Source organism: Leuciscus leuciscus (genome assembly GCF_965113295.1).
Source record: "Leuciscus leuciscus genome assembly, chromosome: 7".
Lineage (NCBI taxonomy): Eukaryota > Metazoa > Chordata > Actinopteri > Cypriniformes > Leuciscidae > Leuciscus > Leuciscus leuciscus.
Window position 1 is genome coordinate 25,895,958 of NC_138731.1, and position 17,212 is coordinate 25,913,169.

General features: G+C 38.4%; 1 protein-coding gene across 1 annotated transcript in view; it reads left to right on the plus strand.

The window, feature by feature from the left end:
- Positions 1 to 17,212, plus strand: part of cntnap5a (contactin associated protein family member 5a) — a 78,944-nt gene that overhangs the window by 38,854 nt on the left and 22,878 nt on the right. The window contains exons 5-10 of the mRNA XM_082174486.1: positions 2,511 to 2,714; positions 3,053 to 3,237; positions 5,203 to 5,346; positions 9,738 to 10,011; positions 11,996 to 12,139; positions 12,849 to 13,020. Coding sequence (XP_082030612.1) covers positions 2,511 to 2,714; positions 3,053 to 3,237; positions 5,203 to 5,346; positions 9,738 to 10,011; positions 11,996 to 12,139; positions 12,849 to 13,020 — 1,123 coding nt within the window. The remainder of the gene's footprint in view (positions 1 to 2,510; positions 2,715 to 3,052; positions 3,238 to 5,202; positions 5,347 to 9,737; positions 10,012 to 11,995; positions 12,140 to 12,848; positions 13,021 to 17,212) is intronic.

A 17,212-nucleotide genomic window follows, 5' to 3' on the forward strand; every position in this document is an offset into this window, starting at 1 on the left:
GTGATTGCGTCATGAAGCATGTATGAAACCAGTCCAATGGCATGACGGAACATCATGTGACGTCATCGACCAGGAAACTATAAAGCACACCTGAACCAAACAGCGTCAGCTTCTATGTCTTTAGCAAGCGCTCTGTGAATCTATGTCCCTGGTGTTTTGTCTGTCTTAGAATTTGCTAGGCAGGAGTTTTCACCCATAAATATATATTTAAAAAATATATATAAAAAAAACTTTATAATGGCAAGTGACCAAATTTTCAATAGTGTGTTCATCCCTACCCAGTCTACATCGCGGGTGGGGATACACATGTATTGTGTGTTGTTCATTTGGGAGTGCAGCACGCTCAGTCAGGCCTCGAGGGGGCTGAATATGAGCATTGTTGTGAGACAGTTGAGAACGCTGTGCTCCCGCCAATCACTCTCGAGTCGCGGGGTTCGCAAATGGATCTGGCAGAGGGGTTAGGGACGGGCTTCGCCCTTTCTCTGCCTTCACCTGCCAGGCCCAGTGTCTCTGGGGTTGGATGCTATGTTGCAGACGTGGCCGTGGTCATGTCTATACGCATTTCCCCCAATTGCTCTGCTCCCAGGAGTTCTGGAAATGGTTCGCCAGGATGGGGTCAGTCTACTGCTAGTAGTCCCGTTCTGGCCAGCCCGAGTATGGTTTGCGGACCTAGTGTCTCTCCTCGACGGCTCTCCCCTGTAGATTCCGATCAGGAGGGACCTACTCTCTCAGGTGAGTGGGTTGATCCTTCACCCCCGTCCAGAACTGTGGAAACTGTGGACTTGGCCTCTGAGAGGGCCCAGCTCATAAGTTCTGGTCTCTCAACCAAGGAAACTGGATACCTTGAAGTGGAGACTTTTCACTTCCTGGTGTGGAGAGCACCAGCTGGACCCGGTTAACTGCCCAGTGGGTGCAGTGCTGGAGTTCCTGTTGGAGTTCCTGCAGGAGCGCTTCTCCGTAGGGTTATCCCCCTTCACACTGAAGGTGTACGTGGCAGCACTAGCTGCTTACCACATTCCTTTGAGTGGAGTATCTTTGGGGAGACACCCACTAATAACTCGTTTCCTTTATGGCACTTTGAGGCTGAGGCCTCTCCCTAACTCCATTCGAGCCCATTGAGGAAGTTTCTGAGAATATCTCTAAAGATATTTTTTTCCTTGCTATTTCATCTCTCAAGAGAATTGGAGACATTCAAGCACTTTCGGTATCTCCCTCGTGCATGGAAATTGGCTCCTGGTATGGTAAAGAGTTTTCTTCACCCTAAGACCAGGTTATGTTCCTAAGGTTTTTACTAATACTGTAAGACCTAGAATTCTGCAGGCCTTCTGTCCTCCTCCGGACGTCAGACCTAGAGAAACTTTACCTGCTCTGCCCAATTAGGGCCTTAGATGCTTAAGTCCACAGAACTGTGGAGAAAGTCTGAACACTGTTTGTTTGCTTTGGGGTACCCACAAAGGGGTGCCCGGCATTTAAGCAGAGGATGAGCAAGTGGGTGGTCAAGGCCATCTCACTTGCTTATGAGTCAGTCAGTCAGCCTTTACCTTTGGCTGTACGGGCCCACTCCACTAGGAGTATGGCTGCTTCTAAAGCATTACTGACAGGAGTTTCCCTCCAAGATGTTTGTAATGTGGCAGGCTAGTCCTCACCGCATACATTCGTGAGGCTTCACTAGCTGGACCTCGGCTCCAATCGCTTTTGCCTAGATGTGCGCATTGATTTCACACAGATGGACACTTGCTCTTATGGCGGCGTGGGCATTAGCGTTCCCACAGCATTTCGACACAGCTCGAGTTCCCTTGAAAGGGAACGTCTCGGTTATGTATGTAACCCTAGTTCCCTGAAGAGGGAATGAGACCCTGCGTCACCCTGCCATACTCCCAGCATACCTGTGATCGACTTGCTTAAGCCTATCAGAAACTGACGCTGTTTGGTTCAGGTGTGCTTTATAGTTTCCTGGTCGATGACGTTACATGACGTTCCGTCATGCCAATGGACTGGTTTCATACATGCTTCATGACGCAATCACGCAGAGGCGTTCCCACAGCGTTTCGACGCAGCGTCTTGTTCCCTCTTCAGGGAACTAGGGTTACATATGTAACCAAGACGTTTTTAAAATGAAAAATTAAAGTGTCTGCTAAATGATTAAATGTAAATGTAAATTTACAAAGTCGGACGAGTTATTCAGAAGTTCTGTAGTGTATTCCAGCCTTGGGTTAATTTGGGATTGTAAATTTGGATTTTAAGTTTGCAAAAAATTTTTCCTGACACTTTTCTAGCAGCAAATTCAAGTCTTTTGTCGTTTCAGGTGGTCTCATCCCTAGGGTTATTAGTTTAGCCAATATCATCATCTAGTTTAATCATGATTTTTTAAAATGTCTATTTAATATTTAATGTGAAATTAAATGTTAATTTGTTTTTCTGTGTACTGTCATTTTATTTGTTATTTACATTTTAAGTGCAATGAGATTGTGTCCAGTAAGTGTTTCATACAAAATATCATGTGTCTATAGGATCGTATGTGGCTGATTTTGATGGCAGAAGCTCTTTGCTCTACCGATTCAACCAGAAGTCTATGAGCACAGTGAAAGATGTTATATCGCTGCGATTTAAGAGTCGACAGGCAGAAGGTGTTTTACTGCATGGAGAAGGCCAGCGAGGGGATTATATCACTCTGGAGCTTCATCGTGGCAGGCTGGCCTTGCATCTAAACCTGGGTGAGTTACAGTACTGGGGGAAGCTAGCAACTTCAAAGGGTTGAAGTATTATTCATGTATTTAACCATATTTATTTTGGAGTGGAGACTATTGTAGTGTTTGTTTGTACAGAATATAAGAGTGATTTCTGAAGGATCATGTAAGACTAGAGTAATGATGCTGAAAATTATTTTGCCATCATAGGAATAAATTACTTTAAATTATTTTAAATTCTAATAACGTTTCACAATATTACAGTTTTTTTTTTACCAACCCCAGAGTTTTGAGCGGTAGTGCATGCTAATGACTGGAAGTTATTCATGGCTATTAACATATATGGAAAAACTTCTCATTGGCAGATGACAGCCGGGTGAGATCCAGCAGTGCTCGTATGGTGGTCACCTTAGGAAGTCTCCTGGACGATCTGCACTGGCACTCTGTTCTGATCGAACGCTTTAACAAGCAGGTCAACTTCACTTTGGATAGACACACTCAGCACTTCAGGACCAAGGGTGATGGAGTCTCCTTAGAGGTGGACTATGAGGTAGGTGTCTGGGACTCCCTGTTTTCCTCTTTTTGAAAATGACAAGCCTTTTGAGGTGGTCAATTCTACACATGTGCAACTTGTCTTGTGTGGTCAAAGTTGTACGCAAGTCTAAAAAGGGGTGCAAGAAATGTTGTCAGCTCTTTCAAATGGCCTGTTATACTAAATTCATTTGACAGATGTATGTTGATTTTTATATAGCTATAATGAGAGATAAAAGGGTCTCATTTGTATAAAAAATTTAATAAAATGATATATTTATAAAATATAATATAGTAAAATACAATATTTTCAGTTGCATATGATCCTTCAGAAATGATTCTGATGTGCTGATTTAGTGCTCACACTAACAATAATATTTCTATCATCTCGTTGTACTGCTTAATATTTTTATGGAAACTGATTCTTTCCACACACACACACACACACACACACACACACACACACACACACACACACACACACACACACACACACACACACACACACACACACACACACACACACACACACACACACACACACACACACACACACACAAATAAAAAATAAAATAAAATAATTACTGACCCCAAACATTTGAACAGTAGTGTATATAAAACTCACTGATATAATTTTGAAATGAAATAATACCCATTGTCTAAGTATAATTAAATAATTTATTGAACCCATAATTGAATATGTTATTGAATTACTGTAAGCGTTTTAAAGAGGGCAATACAAATAAGATCCAACCCAAGAGATGCATATCAGGTGTTTGAGGTAAATATAACTACAGTACCACAGAAAAAAAAAAAAAGAATAGTTTTTGTATTTGTATTGTCTTCATCACACAGGTCTGGCTTTCGGGAGGCCTAGGAAAATGATTTTTTTTAATAGCCATGTGGTGCTAGGTTACCACAAGAAAATGCATTATTGATCATCGAAAGAAAAATGTAGTTCATAAATCCACTGTGATGGAATATCTGCCTCCCCTCGTATCACTGTTTCCCCAGGCGTCCATCGGCTGTCCTAGAGCCAGACTTACAACAGTCAAAGGCTAACTGGAGTGCAGCTGATGAGGTGCACTGAAGTTAATTGCACTATAAATGCAGCAGTTCACCTCACCTATGAGAGATGGCACTGTCCTGTGTATGAGCAGAAAAGGTGTCCTCAAGATCCAGGAATGACATGACATACTGTAGCTTGACTGCCACTGAGACCGCCTGGCCACAGACTGACCTTTATTCCCCTCAGCAGCAAGGACACTGCTGTTGTTGTTTATGCTTTCTAATTACTTGATCGTCTTGCTCATTTATATATTTAATTTTAAATGTAAGCCCCTACAATCCTACTGTTTTAAATGGAATCTAGTGCTCTCTGCAAAGGAACATCACAGGACTGGGGAATGTAGGAAATGTGTTAAAAAAAAATAACCTGATCTAAAGCATTCAAGATCCAGCAGTGCTGGACAGCGGAGTAACTGATGGAAAAATTTATTCTGGACTGTATTCATAAATTGTATAGAACCATGTCAGATTGTCCATATGTGAGATGGAGCCTAACAGAATGAGGCTCAAGCAGAATAACAATGAAGCTTCACAGAATGAATGTACTGGCTAAGCCTGAAGAAATGGCTCTTTTGGAATAACCAAGTCAGTTCCTGACCTTAAACCCACTGAAATGTTGTGGCATGACCTGAAACAAATCATGTAAGACAGTCCAAAATACCACAGACTTCAGGCATTTTGTTTACCACAACAATGTGCCAGTCTCATGACAATGGTCAGATGCAGTGTTTAATTTTATGGGCTGAGTGGGATACATTTTGTGTGTACATTTTATAAATAATTATTAATTTAATGTAGATATATAATATTTTGAATATATTGTGTATATATATATATATATATATATATAGAAAAGAAACATTTAATGTTGTTCATGTTTTGAAATTAGATATGTTTTATTCATTCTCTATAACAGCTAAGCTTTGGTGGGATCCCACTGCCAGGGAAACCTGGAACCTTTATTCGACGTAACTTTCATGGCTGCATGGAGAACCTCTACTACAATGGAGTGAATGTCATTGACCTGGCTAAACGACGAAAGCCTCAGATATACAGTGTGGTAAGCAGCTGGTTTATTATGAGAAATGGGTTTTGACCTAGTGATGTTTAATCATATCCAGACTCCAGAGATATTACTTCTGCCTCTTCAATATCAGCAAGAATCATTAAATGTGTGCACAAACTGTGCCAAGTTTCACACTTTATCAGGGCCCACGTGTCCTGGAAAACCTGGAAATACTGGAAAATTAATGACCAATTATCAGTCCTGGAAAACACATGGAAAATGAGAGAAAACATAAAATGTCCTGGAAAATCTGGAAAAATCTTTCTTTTTTTAAGTGTTTTATTTCATTGAAGAACAAACAATTTACAACTGGTCCGAAGCAACGTTAGTAGCAGAAAGTGCAATGTTCAGGACATTGAGTTTTGACACATGAGAGAAGTGTTTTGAATTACTCGCTGTTTTAAACTCGCTGTAACGTAGTGGCTTTCGACACTTGCCTATGCTCGCATGTCCGGGGGGCCCAATTACAGAAATAATGGTAACACTTTATTTTACAGTGTCGTTGTTACATATGTTACATGTACTTACCATAGTAATAACAGTAACTTATGCATAGTTACATGCAACTATCCCTCAACCAAATCCTAATCCTATACCCTAACCTATAGTATGTAGTTAATTAATATTACTCAATACTTAAATGTATAATTTCACTGTAACAGTGACATCTTAAAATAAAGTGTAACCGAAATAATATATATTTTAAATTATCATTATTGTTATATCACCCTAATGTTAAAACCTATAAGACATTTACTTTATAAATTAACAAAATGTACAATTTAAAATATCATCTCTGTCTTGCAGAAACCTTGTATCTCCATATTTCGTCTTTTTTCTTTTTCATAAACCATTGCTATTGGTCATCCTTTACATCTGTCTGTGGGTTTTGCAAATATTTAACCAACCAAAAATTATTAAACAGAGCTTGTGTTGTGGCTAAACCTCATAACTCCATTGGATCCTCAAACGGTCAGTAAAACCTCGTGCTGCATGCAGTTTGGACTGTCTTTGCTTATATGCAATGCAAGGGTAAAGGTATTTTGTTTAACTTTGTTAATATTAATTCTTGCAAACTAATAATTTTTATACGGTATGCAAGTCGGCAAACTACAGCATGCATGACAGCATTGTCTATGAACTTTCATTTTTGCAGTAACTCTGTATATTTCTATGACAGCGCTGTCGAAGAGTAATTAGCTAGTGAATTGGATTTACTTAATCTAGAGCATTGTAATGTTGGAAGCAGATCTCATAACAAATTTTACTAGACCAGGAAGATTTAAAACGAGCAGTTCATTCATAAATCTGTAAGATCTTACCTTCATGCTCATTACCTTTCAGTGCTGCGGTCATTGTGTTCTGTCTGCTGGTTTGTATTTCCACAGCATGAAGGTAAGATCTTAAGGATTTATGAACGAACCGCTCGTTTTAAAATGTTCCCGGTCTACTGACATTTGTCATCCGCTTCAAACATTACAATGCTCATGATAACTTTCATTAGTAAATCCACTTCACCAGCTAATTACTCTTCGACAGCGATGCCATAGGAATATACAGAGCTACCGCAAAAACTGAAGTTCAAAGACAAAATTCTAAAGAGGGCTGCGCGCTTGTTTCTCTGGTGCAGAAGGTCTATAGAGTGCGCGACAGTATAAGAAATCTTTGAAGTTCACTTAAATGCTCCATTTAAAATGACAAATAAATGCATACACTGTGAGCGCTCCACAAGATATGTTTGATTATACCATCTGGATGCTCAAAATTGATCGGGTGAATGCACGTTTTAAACAGCTTATAAGTTAATCACCATTCTGAACTAATGCGCTGCTTCATTGTAACGCACACACATACAGACAGTAGCTCCACATCACGTGCAGATCGTGCGCACACAGAAACATTCAGTAGAGCAGAAATGTATTGTCAACACTGTTCTGTGATTTGTCAATAAAATAGCTTATGAAAAGTTCTAGCATAAATTTCTTAAGAACTAAAGCCCACAGCTTCACTGTTAAAAGTTTCACAGACACATTCAGTTTATTTTAGGTTCTTGGACTTTCTGTTTTGTTTACATTCATCACATGTATTCCTTGTTCTAGTTTCCCGCCACTGATCAGTCATCATGGACACTAACACTAATCATCACAGCTGTTCGTATTTTAGTTAATAATCACTGTGAATTTAAAGTTCCTGCTTTTGTTCTGTTCCTTGTCCTGTATTGTTTGTGCATAGCACACTGTCTCACATGCTTAGTATCTTGTTCTGTGTTGTTTAAATAAACCCAGTGTAATACCTCATCTTCTTCATCCTCCTTGGATCATCGTGTTACAAAAAGAGAGATGCTGCCAGGTAGAATTAATTCACACACAGTCAGCTTTAATTTATTTTTTTAAAGTAGCTTTCCTTTTTACTATTAAAATTATTTATTTTAAAACATTAAACATAATAGCATAATTTCTGCAATTGTGATATATCTTTAAGACTTCTATAGAGAGAGGAATTTATTCTTTAGGCCGTGAATCTGTATTCTTTGCATGTCTTTTATTCCCTTTTTAAAGAAATGCGAAATGTCCTGGAAAATGGTCTCTGAAAAAGAATGGGAACCATTCAATACAAATCATATTTGTTCTGTCTTCATGCTGAAAAGCTTCTTGTTAGAAAGACAGAAATATCTTTTAAATGATCACATCACACTCCTGTCTATTTCCCTAAATCAAAATGACAAGACCACCATGACTCAATCACTTCAGAGGAGAGATGAATGATATTGCATCTACTGTAGCTCTGTAAGAAACAAATATGTGTTCACGTTACACAATGCTTAATTGCCAGATCAAAAATAGCAATTAAAAGGTGCTGTGACTGACATATGTTCTGGAAAAACTGAAGTTGTACAGTCAATGACGTCTGTAAACGGTGATGGCACAACTAAAAGAGCATCATTCATAGGTTTCTGCACAGCTCTAACTACATGTACGTAGTTAGAGCTACATGTTCTACATGTAACTACATGTAACTACATGTTCTCCCTTTTTTTTTTTTTTTTTTTTTTTTTATTTATACCTATGTTACTTGTCTTGTCACTTTATATTGTATGTGTACTGGAAGCTACTGTCACCAAGACAAATTCCTCGTATGCGCAAGCATACTTGGCAATAAAGCTCTTTCTGATTCTGATTCTGATTCTGATTCTGATTCTTTCTGATTCTGATTCTGATTCTGATGTACATAGCTTTACTGTGCGCAAAACACTTAGCTGTAAGCACCAACCAATGAGAGTGATTTTGAACTTAAGAAAGCTGATTGGTCAAAAATATATGCTGAGGGCCAATAGCAAAACATAGCCTCCAAATTCATTTACATAAACCTATGCTTACACTTTCTTGCTATGTCTCTCGCACACACTGTCAAAATGTAATGCACTTGTTAATGCCGGATTGTTTCAAAACAAATTCTGGAAAGCAAAAATCCCAAATCTGATATTTTCCGGAACAAGATCCGGTGGGATCCGGCTCAAATTAAGCACTGACGTTACACAGCTTAAGGCTGTCAGGTTGGGAGAAGGTCTGCCGAGGCCTCAGTTCAGTGATCTGGTGTCTGTACAGCCCTGTGGCACAGAGATCAATGAGGTGTTCACCTCACACTGCAGTAACCTTTTCACGCCTACGTGAGCTTCTGTCCTGCGGATGTGCTCTCTGTGTTTCTGTTGCTCTCTGTGGATCTGCGCTGGTGACATTTAGCCAGACCGCCTGCTGCCTTTGTGGGTTTAGCCTGTCTGGCTCTCAGCCTCCCCAATTCTCATGTAACCCTTCAGCTTGTTTCCTCTTTCTTTTCTTTTCTTCTTTTTTTCGCAACCAGGTTTCTTAATTGCATCTCATTTTTTACACTCTTTTTGTATTTTCCATTAAGTTTTTCAACTGAGGTTTATATACATGTTTTGAATGCACCATCTCTATGACAAGCATGTTTTAATCTCTGTATTAAAATTCTTTGCAATATGTTTTTAGTGCATAAATTCAAAAGTAAATATTTTAACCAAATATTTTATTACTTTTTGCTTGATGATTACAGAACAAGACATTTTTAGAGTCAATTAAACTTTTCTTGAAACTTGAATATATTTTTTTGAAACTGTCCTGAATGCAAATTGTACATTTCTGTGAGAAGTAGATTTTTAAAGGAGCTATCCTTTTCTTTTTTTAAGGACAGTATTATACGGTATCTCTTACACTATCTTGTGATTGCGTGATTTTGGCCTCAGCAGTGTCATCTGAGTAGATGCAATCAGCTACAGTAGATATGCAATTGGGTCAGGCTGCATTGCCATTTGGTCATACCCTGCTTGCATGTAAACCGATGCTTTGGCGTTCTCCCTTCTCTCACAGGGCAACGTGACCTTTTCCTGTTCGGAACCACAGCTGGTGGCCGCCACATTTCGGAGCTCCAGCAGCAGCTTTCTGTCGCTGCCAGCACCTGCACCATTCCTGGAGGGCCTTTCGGTGCGCCTGCAATTTCGCACCTGGAACCCTGATGGCCTGCTGCTGTCCAGCCCACTGATCTCTGGACAGGAGCCACGTTACCTGATTTTGCTGATCAGCAGTGGGCGCCTCCACCTCACACATCAGACGTCAACTCTGAAGATGTCAGAAGTGTCAGCTGGTGAGTAGACCCATCTCGGCTCTTCTGTAGCTTGACTTTAAATCCCAGTTCTCTCAAAAATACGGTTCAGATACTTTGATACATTGAGAGAACTTTTGGGGCAAACCCTGCTGGAAAATCATCTTAAACCAGCCCAAGTTTGTTTGCTGGACTTAGTTGGTGTCCCAGCCTGGGGTGAATGTCCCAAAAGCGTCATTAGTTAACTATTGTCCGTCACTGGTAGCACAGTTCAACGAATCGGTGTTTCCCAAAACCATAATTCAAATTAACTTTCTCAAACAGCATCGCAAAGTTGTGTGATTGGAACTACAGCTCTCAACATGTGGTTAGAAGCATAGTTTCTTGTTAGTATGACCTGCTAGGACTAAAATAGATTAAAACAAAATAAGAAAGCTAAAATGCAGTACATTACTATAAATAAAACAACAGGGAACAAAAATAGCTGTGTAATCCGCAGATGATTTCAACAATAATAATCAAACATTACTTTTATCGCGAACCAAACCTAAGTAGAAGTTATTATTCCACCACCTGACGTCATAAACGACAATTCTATATTGTTGAACAAATGTGATTAAAACGACAGATGTGCGACAAAGTTAATACTGTTTTGCGAAACAGTTGTGACTAGCTAGTTAATTTAAACTGCTAAACCAGCTAAAAAACAGCTTGGCCAGACTGGGAGACCAGTTGAAATCAGCTAAGACCAGCAAGGTGTTTATCCCCCCCAACCCCCTGCAGATTAGATATCATTTTACAACCAGACTTTGTTCTTTAAATGCTGGTATATAAAAAAAGATTAAAAACAGAAGTATAGTATAACAAACACTTATGGTGCTAAATCATGTAATTGATATAGCGTTTATTCTTTTTAACATTCATTCTTCAGCTCAGCAATTTAACATGCACCAGGCAAATTGTAAAAGGTATAAAGCTTCAGCAAGTGACACGGAAATGCAGCTGTGATCAAATGGTAGAGCTGTCACTTTTATCTAGGCATGACACACTCTAGCCACTGAAATTACTGCTTTGAAGGAGTCTAATTGGAAATGCTGCTCAGTTTCAGCAATTATGTGCACATAACGATCAAGAGTATAAATGTCTCTGTTTTTCATTTCTGCCAGCCTGGCAATGCAGAGGCATCCTATTACTTTCACAGTACAGAATGACACGCTTTTTCTATGGTCCTCTTCTCACCAATGAGATGCTTGAGCAAAACAAAACCATTTGTATGAAAGGCAACACTTACAGCTTATCTTGTCACCCAAAAAGGCAATAACGTCATTTTTGTTCAGCGTTCTGGACAAAAGATCAAAGGACACACACATGCTGGTCTAAACAAGATTAGTGTCGGAGACCAACAGTTGTGTGTTTCAGTCTAGTGAGAAATCCTGATGTTCAACAACAATCGACACGCAGCAGGGGGAAGGAGGGCGCTCTCCATCTGTTGTGCAGGGCCAGTCTGTTTTAAAGCTGCTGTTTTATCCTACCTTGTTTTTTTTTTTGGTCTAACTCTCGTCATAGGAGCATTGGCAGAAATAGAGAGTGTTGTAATTACCGGAATAGAAGAAGTGAAGCGCTTGAGCTCAAACGACAAACAGATGGCTGGCACAGGGGAGACTGTAGACACACAGTGGCCACGCACAGCTTGGGCGCCCTTCACATATAATGGCCAGAATTAATTAAATCAAACCTCAAAGAGAATTTATCTTTTGGGGATGGGGGTCGAGGGGGCAGGTTTTTTATTTTGCCAGCAGATTAGCTTTCTTGGCACTTTGTATTGTGATATTGAGTTCTCTGTTTCATCATAGTTTTGTTTTGTGTGAGAGTTGACGGTTCATTCTGATTGTTGCCTTGGATGACTTTATAGTATTTGTGTGGTTTGTTTAACATATTGTAATGTGGTATTTTGTTTCACTAAAAGGTGTTTCATGGTCATAAACACTTGGTGTGTTCCTTAAAACATGGTGATTTTGATTGACAGGTCAGAGGGTGAATGATGGTTTGTGGCATTCAGTGAGTCTCAATGCTAGAGGTCTGCAGATCATCATGACCCTGGACAGTGAGCCCGCATCCACCATCCAGCTGACCAACTACCTGGAACCAAAAGACAAACACTATTTTGGAGGTAAAAGAGTATCCAAATATTTCCAGAAAGGATCAAAAAAGATAATTTCAGTTACAGATTTGACATTTGTATTCATAAAAACTCACAAAGTTAAAACATTTAAAATGAAACAGAATCAGATGATAAGCCAGTGTAATTTTAATATTATTTATATAATATTGTATTTATAAAAAAATTGAATTATCTTTTATTTTTGTATTTTCATTTTCATTTGAGCTAATGTGCTGTTTTGTCTTTTTTATTAGATGTTGTTTTTATATTTCTATTCAGTTTTAATTCATTTTTATTTCTTTTTAGTAGCTGTTGTAGTTCAAGTTAAACTTATTTTATAAGAGTTATTTGCCAAGGCAGCATTTCTTATAATCTAATAATTGTATTTTATTTCAGCTTTATATCAATTACCAGAAACAATTATTTTTAAATAATTTTAGTTTTAGTTAACAATAACACTATCAGGAGCTAAAGATGAATTCTGCTAGATAAATGTAATTATGTATTAAATTAAATATTTTTTTTATGTATTCAATATTATAGATATAGATAGATATAGATATAATGATATATAGCAATACTCATAATGGCCCTAATTTTGCCTTTTGTGCATTTAGTTGGCATACATGAAACCATATAATATAATGTGCAAAATTGGGAAGATATAAATGACATATTTCACACCTACAGTCAGATATATTTTCATCTATTCTTTCAGGATGTCCTGTATCCCAAAACAAATCCAGCTGCTTGAATCCCACGATGGCCTTTCAAGGCTGCGTTCGGCTCATCCTTGTCAACAACCAACCTGTCGATCTTCTGTCAGTCCAGCAAGGCCATCTAGGAAGCTACAGTCAGCTACAGTTTGACTTATGTGGCATTCGTGACAGGTGCAGTTGAACATATGCCTCATCCATATTTCTTTTGCTGTTTTACATTTGTCTACCAAAAAATATCTATTGGATTTTATTTTATTCATGGCACCTTGGAAACTTGAACATATCAGAGCTGTTCTTTGTTATTAAGGCCTCAGGTTGTGCTGTCTGAGCTATTGGCAGAGCCCTAATTAGAAATAGAGGAAGTTCATTTGTAATCAAGGTTGTGGCCCACTAACAAGCTCAGTGCTGCGTTTTGCACTTCTTCTCATTACTGCATACTGGAATCAAAGCCCTCATCGACCATGAGCCGCATGACCCCTGCTGTCCCCAGGTCTACAGGCCTCCTGTTTGGAGAATTGGGGATTTCTCTTGTCTCCTTGTTAAATTTCTTTTGAGTAAACAAGATAAATGCCAACAATGGATGGTGGGATCTTTAGTTATAGATCTGTAGAAGATGAAGGGGATATACACTTACTGTATGTACAAATGTTAGATAAAGGTCTCTTATGCTCACCAAGGCTGATTTTATTTGAAATACAAAAATAGAGTAAAACAGTAGTATTGTGAAATAATTATCAGTGTTGAAAACAGTTGTTCTGCAATATATTTACTGTCACGTTTGATCAATTTAATCTGTCCTTGCTGAATAAAAGTATTACATTTATCAATACACCTTCCACAGACAATGTAAATACTTATAAATACACTGCGTTCCAAATTATTATGCAAATTGGAATTAAGTGTCATAAACATTTAAATATTTTGTTTTTTATCAAACTCATGGATGGTATTGGCCTCTTTGGATCACTGAAATCAATCTCAGAAACCTGTGATAATTAGTTTGCCAGGTGAGCCCAATTAAAGGAAAACTACTTAAGAAGGATGTTCCACGTTATTAAGCAGGCCACAGGTTTTAAGCAATATTGGAAAGAAAAAGGATCTCTCTGCTGTGGAAAAGTGTCAAATAGTGCAATGCCAAGGTATGAAAACATTAGATATTTCACGAAAACTTAAGCGAGATCATCGTACTGTGAAGAGATTTGTGGATGATTCAGAGCACAGACGGGTTTGTGCAAATAAAGGCATAATGAGGAAGGTTACTGCCAGACAAATTCATTGGATTAAGAGAGCAGCTGCTAAAATGCCATTACAAAGCAACAAAACGGTAATTTGAAGCTGCTGGTACCTCTGGAGTCCCGCGAACCTCAAGGTGTAGGATCCTCCAGAGGCTTGCAGTTGTGCATAAGCCTACTATTCGGCCACCCCAACCTGTGCTCACAAGCAGAAATGGTTGCAGTGGGCCCAGAAATGCATGAAGACTTGTTTACTGATGAGTGCCATGCAACCCTGGATGGTCCAGCTGGATGGAGTAGTGGATGGTTGGCGGATGGCCACCATGTCCCAATAAGGCTGCGACGTCAGCAAGGAGGTGGCGGAGTCATGTTTTGGACCGGAATCATGGGGAGAGAGCTGGAAGGCCCCTTTAGGGTCCCTGAAGGTGTGAAATGACCTCAGCAAAGTATATAGAGTTTCTGACTGACGACTTTCTTCCATGGTACAAAAAGAAGAACCATGCCTTCCGTAGCAAAATCATCATGTATGACAATGCACCACCTCATGCTGCAAAGAATGCCTCTGTGTCATTGGCTGCTATGGGCATAAAAGGAGATAAACTCATGGTGTGGCCCCCATCCTCCTCTGACCTCAACTCTATTGAGAACCTTTGGAGCACCCTCAAGCAAAAGATCAATGAGGGTGGGAGGCAGTTTGCATCAAAACAGCAGCTCTGGGAGGCTATTCTGACATCCTGCAAAGAAATTCAAGCAGAACCCCTCTAGAAACTCTTCTATCTAAGAAGGGGTGCTATGTTAACATGTAACTTGCCCTGTTAAGATGTGTTTGATTTGAAATAGCTTTTGATTTCAGTGAATATGACCTCCCAATGCTGCAAATCCAACAAATGACCATTTTTAGTTCTTTACAACCTATAAAATGTTTTCAAACTCTGTTGTGCATAATAATTTGGAACAGTGCATTTTGAGTTTTTTATTTTTGAAAAAAAATTAAATACTGTTTTCGTTGGGTGGTTTGTTCAATGAAATTCGACTTATACCCTAACGGTTGGTTAAAAAAAAAAAAAAAAAAAAAATCTATAATTTTGGAAATTATACTGACTGTCATTTGCATCGACTTTTTAGGAAAACAGTGTAAAATATCATTTGCATAATAATTTGGAACGCCGTGTACATTTAGACCACTTAACTTAGTGATTGCTATCAGGATGTGAAGAGACTTTCAACCATCATATCACCTACCCTGCCTTCAACCAGATCACCGTACTAGCTTTAATTCAGTCTCTCAGTATGTTTTCATTTGGCGGCAGGGACATGTCCCTCTGGCTTGTCTGTACAGTGGGATTTTATTAATAGTGAACTTGTATGAACATGACAAGACCCCTCCATCAGTGGCAAGTCTAAATCATTCATGAGCAGCTGTCATAGTCTGAGAGGCTCCGCTGTGAGCTATGTGACAGTTTTTGTGAGCCTGCCAGAGGGCGAATGCTCCCGGCTGCTAGACTGAACCTTTCCTCCGTCTCTGCCCCCTCTGTATGCAGCCTCAGACTGTCTCTGATAATCGTGTGCCAAAATAGCTGACCCCTGCAATGCTTTGCCCTCTTTGGGGTTTTGGATATTGTCAAAGAGAGCTTCTCCATGGAGACAAATTTGTTTAGTTTTTTTCCCTTTTGTGAAGCACTTACATTTTTCGAACTTAATGAAGCCTCAGTGGAAGACATCCATTTCTTTATTTTAATGATGTAGTCGTATTTTGTTTGAAGGTGGTGACACATGGGAAGCAGATTCAGGGTGAGAGATCTGCAAATGAGCAAACTAACTAAAAGTGTCAATGTTGTAACTTTAATTCTGTTTTGATTTATACAGTAAATAATATTAAAGTATAGTTTATATATATATATATATATATATATATATATATATATGCATATTTATAAAGTAATTTCCCCCTCCCCCTACCTAATACCTTGGGGTATTGTTTTCGCTAGTAACGTAAAGTTTAGTTCAGGGGTTTTCAAACTGAATTCACAAGTGATTTTAATTACTTTATTCTATTGACAGCATTTTTTAAAGTTTATCTTGAATATGCTGTTAATTTAATATATTTAATAACTAAATGTGTTAAATACTATAGAAATGTCCATCCATTGTCCAAACTGCTTGTCATGTAAGGTCCTGGGGATGCTGGAGCCTATTTAAGGATTTTGTTATCACTAAATATATTTTTTTCACATAGTTTAAATAGTAATCTATACTAGTACTGGTTTTAGTAAGTTATCATTTTATGCATGAAAGTACACTACCATTCAAAGTTTGGGATCGGGAAGATTTTTAAAGGTTTTTGAAATGTGCAGGGTACATTTATTTGATCAAAAATACAGTAAAAACTTTAATATTGTGAAATATTACTACAATTTAAAATAAATGTTGTTTATTCCTGTTACGGCAAAGCTGAATTTTCAGCAGCCATTTCTCCAGTTTTCATTTATCATCACAGTTCAAAACAGTTGTGCTGCTTTCAAAAGAACACAATACATTTTCATTAGATTTTTTTTGTAACAATGTCAAAGTTTTTACTGTCACTTTTGATCAATTTAATGAATCCTTGATGAATAAAAGTATTAATTTATTTATTTATTATTCTTGGCATCAGTTTGGACACCCTCAAAATGCCTAAACATTGCTGTGCATGTCCCATTGATAATAAGGTCATTAATTCTCTTGTCACAATTATCTTTTAATTCCCATTTTGATATATGTGTTAGTTCTTTGATTTATGTATCTATATTACAGTTATTGCTTTAAATTGCTAATAATATTAATGCTATTCTAAATTTTTTATGTTACTGAAGTATTAAAGTGACCGTTATGTGACTTAATGGGACTTATATGACCAGTTAAAATCACCAGTGGAGAATGACTGTCCATCATTCATTGAAAACGCACATAGTGTCCTGTTTTTTCCACATCACAAACCTAACAACAAATTTTCAGGTCATCGACTTTTACTTTAGACAATGTCCCCTTACTAGCAACCTCTCGCTAAAATTTCACTGGGCGGTTTATTGCTCCAGAGCAGTTCTGCACGTTGGTTGGCATAATTTTATGGTCCAGCAAAGCCCTTTTCCAAG